This window comes from Festucalex cinctus, chromosome 11 (genome assembly GCF_051991245.1).
Source record: "Festucalex cinctus isolate MCC-2025b chromosome 11, RoL_Fcin_1.0, whole genome shotgun sequence".
Taxonomy (NCBI): Eukaryota; Metazoa; Chordata; class Actinopteri; order Syngnathiformes; family Syngnathidae; genus Festucalex; species Festucalex cinctus.
The window spans coordinates 22,660,235-22,671,105 of record NC_135421.1 but is presented as its reverse complement, the minus strand read 5'-3'; the positions used below and the strand labels follow the sequence as shown (position 1 = coordinate 22,671,105).

The 10,871-nt window shown below is 37.2% G+C and overlaps 1 protein-coding gene across 4 annotated transcripts in view; it reads left to right on the top strand.

Annotated features, from left to right (window-relative positions):
• Positions 1-5,249: 5,249 nt before the first annotated feature.
• Positions 5,250-10,871, top strand: part of epha3 (eph receptor A3) — a 119,292-nt gene continuing 113,670 nt past the window's right edge. For all 4 annotated transcript variants that reach the window (XR_013287172.1, XM_077535925.1, XM_077535926.1 and 1 more), the window contains exon 1: positions 5,250-5,436. Coding sequence is in view for 3 of the 4 variants with exons in the window: in XM_077535925.1 (XP_077392051.1) it covers positions 5,343-5,436 (94 nt within the window). In the remaining variant the exon portion in view is untranslated. The remainder of the gene's footprint in view (positions 5,437-10,871) is intronic.

The following is a 10,871-nucleotide window of genomic DNA, read 5'->3' as shown; positions in this document are numbered from 1 at the left end:
GAAGGCTTTTAGGTGCGCCTTATAGTGCGGAAAATACGGTACATGCGCTACCAATCAATGTTTTAGTCAAATATTTCCACACACTTGTAGCATAGTTGCTACAAAATATTGTGACACAAATGTTGTGATGTTGGTGAGTGCTGCTGTGATATAAAGTTCTTCACCATAAATCCCATAGTCCCTCTGGTATGAATATTTTAAGACTGAAAAGTCTTCAGATTCAAAACCAGAACTACTGATTGTAAAGCAAAAGTGAAAACATCCCGAATTCACATCTTCCAGTAATGCTAAAATAAGTCATTATCACAAAATATATATTGTTTGAACCAACAATATAACCCTAGTTTGGCATTTCTATACCAGCATACATTTAGACTCCATTTACAAATTTAAATGTAAAATAAATATACAATATATACATTTAGTGATTCCTTGTAGTTAAATTACTTGTGACATGACAATGACTTTATTTTTGTATTTTTTTTGTATTTTTTTTTACTCTTTACAATAATAACCATTTAAAACAATAATTAGTTAATAAGAACAATTTGGTTGTCAACCTTCAATGTTATTTTGCATCCTGCCATTCTGCTTCGCTATTGTTTCTTGCAGAAAAATAAAGTGTTTTGTTGTTCTGGAATTACTTTTCAATTTTGTGCAAATTTCTAATTTAATCCACTGTGACTGTTTTGTAAGTAAATACCGGCATTAAACTTGGCCCAACGGCGGTCGGAGGAGGATTTGGAATAATAGTTCTTCGTGGTGCTCAGTTTATCTTGTGTTTATCCATCCGTACAACCATTTTCTGTGCTGATTATTTTTTCCTAATGCGAGAGCGAGCAGCAGCCTATCCCAGATGAGTTTGAGGCGAGTCGCGAGGTACACCCCAAACTGGTCGCTTGACAATCTCCAGATTAAAACAAAGAAATACCTTGAAAAAAAATCTACTTTCAAAACTAACAACATGATCTCAGCCAAAAAAAAGGCCTTGAGCATGTGTTGCACTTTTAGACGGTCATTTCTAGCTACTCAGCAGTCTCCTCCACCTGTTGGAATAGGGTGGGCCTTCCTAAAGGAACACATGACAGTTGGTTAAAAAACAATCATCCAAACAGATAATTATAAAGGTGTGTAATATTGTAATATATTTTACTCACTATATGCCAAAATTCCTTGATATCGTGTCAGGTTTACCTGTTTGACATCTATTAAACACGACACAAAAAGGAGAGAAGACACTTAGTTCATGGCTCGAGAGGAGAGAGGAGAGGAACTGACTGATACAATTCACTCCTGCACTCTCTGAAGATTCCTCTCCTCACCCACTCTTTTTATTTGGTTTCCACGCGGCCCCGCCCCTAGTTACATGGGTGTTCCAACCCTAAAAATGCAAATGCAAGGCATAGTTGGAACACAGTGTACTCGTTTGTCTATGTGTTGTGCATGTGATTGCATGAACATGGCACGTCTCTGATCATATTTACTAGGGGTGTTTAAAAAAAATCGATTCGGCGATATATCGCGATACTAAATCACGCGATTCTCGAATCGATTCAATAATCGGCAGAATCGATTTATATTTTTTTTTTTTTTTATTTTTTTTTTATTTTTTTTTTTTTTTTTTTTTTAGGATTCACACCTTGAGCATGGAAGAATGTTATATGAACGGCACATTAAGCCTTAATATTTTTATTTTAATGCTGTTCAAACAACCTCTATAAGACTGAAAATTTCAGATAAATAAATAATAAATTTTCATATAAATCTTACACTCTACAAGCTTACTGATTAGTATTTTCTAAACATGAATGAAAAAAAATCGCAACAATCGACTTATAAATTCGTATCGGGATTAATCGGTATCGAATCGTGACCATTCGTATCGGGATTAATCGGTATCGAATCGAATCGTGACCTGTGAATCGTGATACGAATCGAATCGTCAGGTACTAGGCAATTCACACCCCTAATATTTACTATGAAAAGACTTTGTTTACTTAAACAAACAAGCACTTTTTTTTTTAAGGCTGGCTGCATTCCTAGTTTGCTGGTTGTACCTGGAAATTCCACATCAGCATGCCTGCAACACTGAGACAAATGAAACCTCATTTTCTGGGAACCCCGTGGAGATTAATTCATGCATTGTGCTAAACAGTTAGTTGACGTAGCACTGGTTAGCGAGAGCAAATTTATTGATCGTATAATAAAGACTTTCAACAAAGACGAGTGAGCGCTGCCTTGGCCTAGCACATGATTTAGCTTAGCACAAGATCAACAGGCATGGACACAAACCCCGTGACATGACCCCATGTCAGTATATTTTAATGCAAAAACCAAATCCCAATTTGGGTGAAATAGAGGAAAGCTAAAGGGAAATATATTAATATATTATTATTATTATTATTATTATTGTTGTTGTTGTTGTTTATTATTTATTTATTTATTTATTTATTTAAGGGGGGGGGGAATAATGATAAGAAATTTACACTGGAAAAATAGTGGATTTGAAGAAGGTTTCAGTCACTATTCCAAACTGGATTGAAACAGTTGCCCATCTGTCATAACAATGTGAGTCAAAATCAGTCCTGACATGCTGTTGAAAACAGGGATTGAACTGTAAATGCGGCGAAGCCCACTGTTAGCAGAGTCACACCATCGGGAGAGGCAAACCAGGCCCTCCCTGAAAAGAAATGAAATGTGAGGAGCCCCTAATAGCATACATATGCATATGCAGTATACTGTATATACAAAAAATGCAGAGAAAAAGATATAAAATTATACATGTTAGCACAAATGCAAGCATCACATTTATATATCTAGCCCACTCCAGAAATGTCAAGAATTTAGTCGACATCACATGACATCAGCACAACTTCAAAGAATACATCTTGAGCAAAAATTCACAATAATATTAAACATGTTTGTATTGATTTTAAACCACATTTGTATTAGTTGCCTTTGTAACTTTGTGTGAGTTCCGGATGAAGAAATAAAGTCATTTAAATTCAGACGCCGTTTCCGAGAATGCGAGCGAGTAGCCGTGTTGTTAGTTGCCGTCTCCTCTAACTTTCCCCATACGTCAAATGCCTTTGCAGCCGTCAACCCCCCACCACAACAGCTGGTGTCTCAGCACGGACGCTGACGTTACACTGTCAGGGCAGGCTTTTGCCGCGGATCAAGTCGAGTGGTGTCAGGGGCCCCTAATGGCCCTCGCAGAAACATGCACACAGTAGGATATAATATCCCTCAATGCCCAAAGATTTGGCCTTCACTCGTAAATTGGACGTATCCTCTTCGACCCACTATTTGGTCCCGCTCGCCACATTTGATTTACAACACGTTACAGCCATACTGTACAAATGTTTAAATATCCATTTCTGTCACTTGTTGTGAAATGAAGTCGACAACTGGAATCTCCCAAAGGACTCGCTATAAAGTGCTGTTTTTAAACACAAGAACATTTTGTTAGGCGGAGGAAGAATTAAGACGAAGACAAATTGCACAAAACCGCAACATCCAAAATACGTTTTTCCTTCATCTTTACTGTTATGTTTATTGCTCAAAGTCCAAATCAATCAATTCAAGGCCAATGCTTATGTTCCATTTTCTACCCAATCACGCTAATTTTAACATTTGAACTTCAAAAAGAAAACTGTCAAATACAGGAGTCTTTATGAGAAAAGAAGACTGGCAGCTTCTGATTGTTGTTTATTATTATGTTAACCTTTTAAATATTCCTTAAGTAAGAATTATTGTTTTTTATGACGTTTTTTTTGTTTTGTTTTTTGGTTTTTTTTTTGTAGCTGCCAGGTGGATTAGATTACCCTCCGGGAAGTTTGCACCACCAGGATTTTTTTCACTGAGTTTGAATTAAACAACAACCGATCACCAATTCGATCAGATGATCGAGCAATATATCGATTTACTTTTACATTTACTCTACCGTCAACTGCTGCCATTTGTGGGGGATAGACCCGGACCCAACCCACGAATAGCAAAAAAAAAAAAAAAAAAAAAACACATATAATTGTTGGCAATTGAAATGCAGGCTGAAAAAAAAATAAAAAATTCCGACATAACTTGAAATGGATAAAATTAATAACATCCACATAAATATAAACACTGAAAAGCTAATGAAACTGGTCTGGATTCAATGACACATCTGCACTGATGTTGATCCACTTCTTCAGACTTCTCAAGAATGCATTTTTCAGCTCCCTTCACAGATATTTAGCAGGATTTAGTCAGGGCTTATTGAAGGCCGTTTTGGGTTGTTTTAGAATGTTGGATGACCTGCAGCAGATATTTAACTTTTTGCCACAAGACAGCATATCAATGTATTGCACATGTTCAAGATCACCTGAACCAAATGCAGCAAAGCAGCCCCAGAATGTAACCAAGCCTCTTTGATGATTACATGGGAGTTGCAGTCTTATTTTCTTAGTATGCTTTATTTTAGCGTCTGTAAATATAGAGTACAGCATATGTGATCATCTGTCCAAAAGACATTCTCACAGAAGCTTTGCGGCTTGTCGATGTCCATTTTGACAAATTCCAGTCTTGTCAATTGTAAGCAACTTGTTGGATTTTCTTCCATGGGAAGGGTACCAACAAAAAGAAACATGCACAAACACCGATCTAGTATTTACGCTCGTAGGTACCTATGGTAGGAAATAGCCATAGCCGAAAGTATGTTGCGTTCGGTAATGCATTTTTACCTTTCGTATCTAGAAATTTCTTTCGTAACAAGAGGCAATATTTTCCCGTTGAGGAGTTTCGTAACTCGAAAATTTCGTTTGAAGAGACGTTCGTAAGTAGGGGTTCCACTGTAATACCTTTTCATACAAATCTTACAGTGTACATGCACAAGTTTACTGAATAGTATTTTCTAAATTTGAGTAAAAAATCGCAACAATCGATTTATAAATTCGTATCGGGATTAATCGAATCGAATCGTGACCTATGAATCGTGATACGAATCGAATCGTCAGGTGCTAGGCACACCCCTAAATCAACTGTCTTCATAAGTTTGTCATTTGCAATAAAATACCAACAATTTCACTAATTACAGCAATTGATCTCAACCCATATTTCAAAATCAAACAGATTTTTAAGTCACTAAATTCTTGTGAAATTTGCAGACCGCTCATCTCGGTGAAGTTGAGCACAACGCTCTCCCTCTCTCTCCCTCCCTTTACTCCCTTTTTATTGCAGACTGTGTAGGACCCAGCGGAAAAGCGCCTGCACGAGCTTGTAAGAGTGGGCGAGAGCAGCCGCGCATAGTAGAAGCTCACAGAACCAGTCAGTGGCTTCATGGAGTTATGCACCTCTAATGCGCCGCCATGGATTGCAATTCGCGATCACAGCTTCTCATTTTACCGCTTTTACTGTCTCTCGCGCTTCCAGCTTTCACCGTCGTCTACCCTCCAAATGAAGGTAAAGCAAAGTCTGCACTTCTTCTTTTTTTGTGTGTCCATGTGCTCTTTAGTGCTTCGCTTCTTTGGTCGGGTGCTTTGCGCTCGTGTCCGACTTGTCCAAATATGAGAACTGTAATTGAAACAAAAACGCTACAATGGGAAATGTGATGCACCATATAGGCTATATGTCGTAAGAGAGCTGAACGTTGTGACAAAAAGACACAAAAACACGCCAGACAAGAGTTCCGTAATTTCGGATTATCGCTCCAATAAGGATTAAGTGGGGGAGAATTGTACGGATTGGCGAGCAGACATGTCGCCAAGACATTTATAACAGGGTGGGGAAAAAAAAAAATAAAAAAAAAAGCTCAAAAGAAACAACAGGGTTCGCCGATGTGTTCTGCTCAATGAGCCACGTAAATCCGGATTCCAGTCGCTCCTGTTTTGAAGCAGCAGTAACAATGTAGGAGACGCACGTGCGTAAATACGCGCACGTTTCAATTGTTCTTTATGTTTTCACACGCTTTGCTAAAACAGCTGGTTTATGGTTGTTGTTGTTGTTTTTTTGTTTTTTTTTTGGAACGCGCGTCGAAGTATCCCGATATTATATTGTAACTCAACGAAAAACAAATAACGGTACAACTGGTGCGGGAATATGAAATGAGTCGCCTCTATTTTTTGCCCGATCTTTGTCACTTCACTTCACGGTGTTTGGGGGCTTTCTAAAAGGCGACAGGAGGAGAAGTGTACGGTCTCCACTGGATTTGGATCGACTCACCTGTTTAAACAGTTGCTATTGCCCCGCAAACAAGTGAAAGTCGCACATGTCCTGTTGTACAGCAACTTGAAAAAGTTGTTTTGCTTCATTAACGCCAGATATTGTTTGGTACTGTACAGAGATCAAAACAACAAGCAGACGAGTACGCGCATGCTGGATGACCCGCATCTGGCAGGGTTGAAATTAACGTGAAATTCATATGGTCTATTATAGCCTACTAGATTGAATATATTTACTTTCATCGACCCCAATAATGTCACTTTATGTCTGTTTCTTCACTTTTCTGGATGTATTTGACCGCATTTATGTTTAGTGGTAGATATTGACATAATGATCATCATTGGCATAATGAGCTAATGGTGTTTCTAACACCGCAAAACGCGTCTTTCCAAAAAATCAAAATAGTATATAATAAAAATTTCGATCAGAAGGATGACTTGCTTGGAGTTTGAAAAAGTTACAATGAATGTTTTCACATTCATGTTCACGTGGGTCAGAAAAAGTCAGAACAGAAAAGGTGACCGAGATGTGTGATGAGTTTGGACTATATGATTTTCCTGTCGTCATGCCGAGAAATGTCACTTTATAATTTGTATTTTATTGCCAGCATGCAAATTTAAGAAAATGTAATTAACATTAAAACCATGACAAACTGGTTACAACTTTTATTATTATTATTATTATTATTATTATTATTATTATTATTATTATTATTATTATTATTATTATTATTATTATTTGGCCTGAATTATATAGTGTTCTTTTGTTTTTATAACTTCTACCTCTAGTTTTACTTCTTCCCTATAGTTAAAAAAGTTGTAATAAATAAATAATTCCATCTGAAAATAAATTGAACTCTTAAAATTATGTTTTGCGGTTTTTTTTATAGTCACCCCAAGAACGAAGTCTAAAAGTATATTAGAGTATCTTCTCTTTGTATAGTTAGCAGTGTGAATGAACTGAAAAAAAGGACAAATAGAGAAAAAATAGAGTAGCCTAGCCTATGTGATATTCACATTTTTTCCCTATAGCACTCACTGAAAAAGTTCTTTAGTGTTGTGTGTGTGTATGGCAACCAAGTTGAAGAAAACTTTGCAACTCAGCAACTAAGAATTGCAACAGTTTAACTTATATATTTTCCCCCACTCTGGTTAATAAAATGATAGTATGAATCGTGATAAAGACAATTTGAATTTGTAATTAAATGTCCAATCAACCTTTAATGTGTGAGGCTTGTAGTTTAAATGAAAACAAATATTTTACATTACTTTTTTCAAATTAAGGTCATAGATTAATTTATGCCATCATTATACACAATAAACCTCATATTTAAAAATTACAATTAGATCATGAATTTACTCCTAAAATACGTATAAATTCGATTTGCGTCAATTTGATCAGACTAGCCAAAATTTTTAAACATAATTCATAATGTTCCTCTTTGTTTTATTCTTTATTAAATTGTGTTGTGAAATGAGAGGATGTTTTTTTTTTGTCATATAAAGCAGATGCGATTTTATTTTATTTATTATTATTATTATTATTATGAATATTATTTGTTCTTGAACACCGATTTGTATTGTCGAGTACAAGAAGAGTATCAGCGTGTTGCAAAGTCGCGAGGCCTCGGACCCGCTATTTTTAGGCGGCCGGTGGGGAGCTCTGGCCCCGCGAGCCCCGCGGAGGAGCCCCGCTGAGAAGTTCAACGTTTATGGGCGATGGCACTTTTTTTTTTTTTTTTTTTTGGAAAGAGATGCTGAAATCAGGCTAAAACAGATGCCTTGAAAAACATCCTTTCCCCAAAAAAATACGCAACGTCACGTCACGTGGGACAACCAATCACTGAGCTGGAGTGACGTTGACAAGAAACAGTGTTGAACACTGAATAAAAGACGGGTTCTTTTGGGTAACCACAAGTTGAAGCTTTTATTTTTTTCGTTATTGTGAACGTAAAGGTGTATATGGCCCATAGGGCGTGCGACTATAAAAGAAAAGAGAAAGAAAGACGAATGGGGCCAGAGGGGTTGGGCACGCAGCAGCAACATCAGACAGAGCGACTCTGCGCTTGAATTATTCATAATGGGAGGTGAACACTTCATCCTTTAACACAGACACAAGTCGCCATGCTTTGCCTGCACTGCAGCCTGCCAACCTTCACATGCTCACGCAGCCATATAGCAAGACAAAGCCCTTTGACTTATAGCGCATATACCATCTGCCTATTTTTTATTCTATTCTATTAGTCATGGGATTTGATCAGAAACCATCGTTAGTTCTCATTATTTTTATGTGCCACGTAACACGCATAACACACATAACAACAAGTGTTGTCCATGTAAACAAAAAAAAAGATATTTTGATTGAGGCACTCCCTCTCCCGAGTAGGGGATAGCAACGTCATGCTAGCATGCTAGCATGCTAATTGCGTGTACAGGAACGAGGGCGCTGGCTCTGCTCGTGTGCTCGTCAAAGTCGCCATTTGTGTCTTTTTAGTTGTTTTCGTATGCGTATAATTTCAACAAACATGTTTTCAAGTGTGTGTACTTTAATGAGGACTTTGGTGTGTATTTTTCCGTAACTGTGCTCCAGTCGAGTGTTTATATGCGTGTGCTGAATTCTCGTCCGAGAGCAGCTGTAGTAGCGTTTTTTTGTTTTTTTTTTCTCCTCCCGCATGCGATATAAGAGCTGTTTAATTTTCTGCTCTCAAATTCCCCCGCTCGGCTCAATTTGAGTGGTGGGCTCGCCTCATTGAGAAATGTAAATTGGAAGCAATGGCCCTGGATGCTGAGCTGCTATTATCTGACATGAACAGATAGCTTCATTAGACTCTAATAGGAACGTGTCTGCTGCCACTCAACGTGCTGCTGATTGGCTCAGGAGGCGAGAGTTCAGGTGGATCCACATTCAGTTTTGTATACCACGAGATAGACGGCAGCTTTTCTTCTTGTGTGAAAACTACAAGATGTGCTCAGAGAGTGGAGTGTTGGCTTTGATAATGCTGCTTGTGCAGGGAAAATCTTGTTTGACAAACTAGGCAGTGGAATGTTACTAACCATCTTCAGCAAAGGAATATTCCACAATTTCATACAGAAGATTAATATTGTCTTTCTAAGTATGTGTTTTGTACATACACGCAAATGAATAGTTGCCATTTGTTTTTGCGTGATGAGATAAGATGAAATCTTCTCACTTTAATGAAATAGGAAACTCACAGTTATGTTCAAATTGGACAATTTTCATGTAACTCGAGTAACTTGTTAATGCGCCAATGTGCGCTCCCGTGAATATAGGCAGAAACCCACAAGAAGACACCCCCACAAAATCATCGAGTTTGGCAGCAGCATGTTTCACCAACATGGCGGACATTCTGTGCTGGACGCATATCTTGGAGCAAAAAACGTCATATTTTGCCATATTTTCAAAAGGGTTGAAGTCAGGGAATTATGGTTAGAATATATTCATAAGGAAACGTTCAGTATATATTAAAATCTCATCAGGGACATTTTAACTTTTGTGTTTGGACTCACTGAGGGAAAATAATGTTTTTCCTCATTTTACTTTTTCATAAATTATTTCATGCATTTTTCACCTCGTTATCGATTATTTTATTGTGAACCTGGTAATGATAAGTTATGTATATCGAAGTGGGCGTGGAAACTGATACTTGGAAAAAGTTAAATGACTGTCCCATTGAAAATGAATGGGGAAAAGTTGATATTAAATGTTAAATTGTGCAAATACTGTAAGTAATGTGGAATCAGATGATATATATATATATATATATATATATATATATATATATATATATATATATATATATATATATATGTATATATATACACCCCGGGAGGCGTGAATTTTTGAAGCTAGTTGAAATTTGAGCAATGTAAATTGGAAGTATTATGTGGGAGTTTTTAGGCGGCAAAAAAGTGTGGAGAATAAAAATCACAATAACATATGTGGGAACTACACTAAGTGCAATTTCTGGAGAAATTGCGTTGGAATGCTGAAAGATGAATGCTAAGATTTGAATGCATGTGGAATGCTTATGAAGTAAATTGAGAGATAAATTATGAAATTATAACCTCCTGGTTACTGGTCAATGCGCTTTACCAACAGTGTCACCGAGCAGTGTAAGACACCTGATAATGATGATAAGTTATATGTATGGAAGTGGGGGTGGAAAGTGATACTTAGAAAAAGTTCAATATCTGTCCCATTGAAAATGAATGGAGAAATGTTGATATTAAATGTTAAATTACGCAAATACTGTACATAATGTGGAATCAGACGATATATACCCCGGAAGGCGTAAATTTCTGAAGCTAGTTGAAATTTGAACAATGTAAATTGGTAGTATTATGTGGGAGTTGTTGGGCGGCAAAAAAGTGTGGAGAATAAAAATCACATTAACATATGTGGGAATGCTTCAGCATTCCCACAATAAATTAAAGTCATAGAATTTAAAGATGCAACAAAAAAAGTTTGGACTCCTCCATCCTAAAAGTCCAACTAAATAGTGATTTGTGGCTATCCCTACGATGTGTGTGGATACTAGTGCTTTGCCCTGTTTTTTCCTCGCATCTCAGCAATACTGAGATGAAAATTACATGGCATACTCCGTTGACAGCTTGTGTATAGAACCCGTGTCAGGTTTGTCGGGATGCCACTCACCA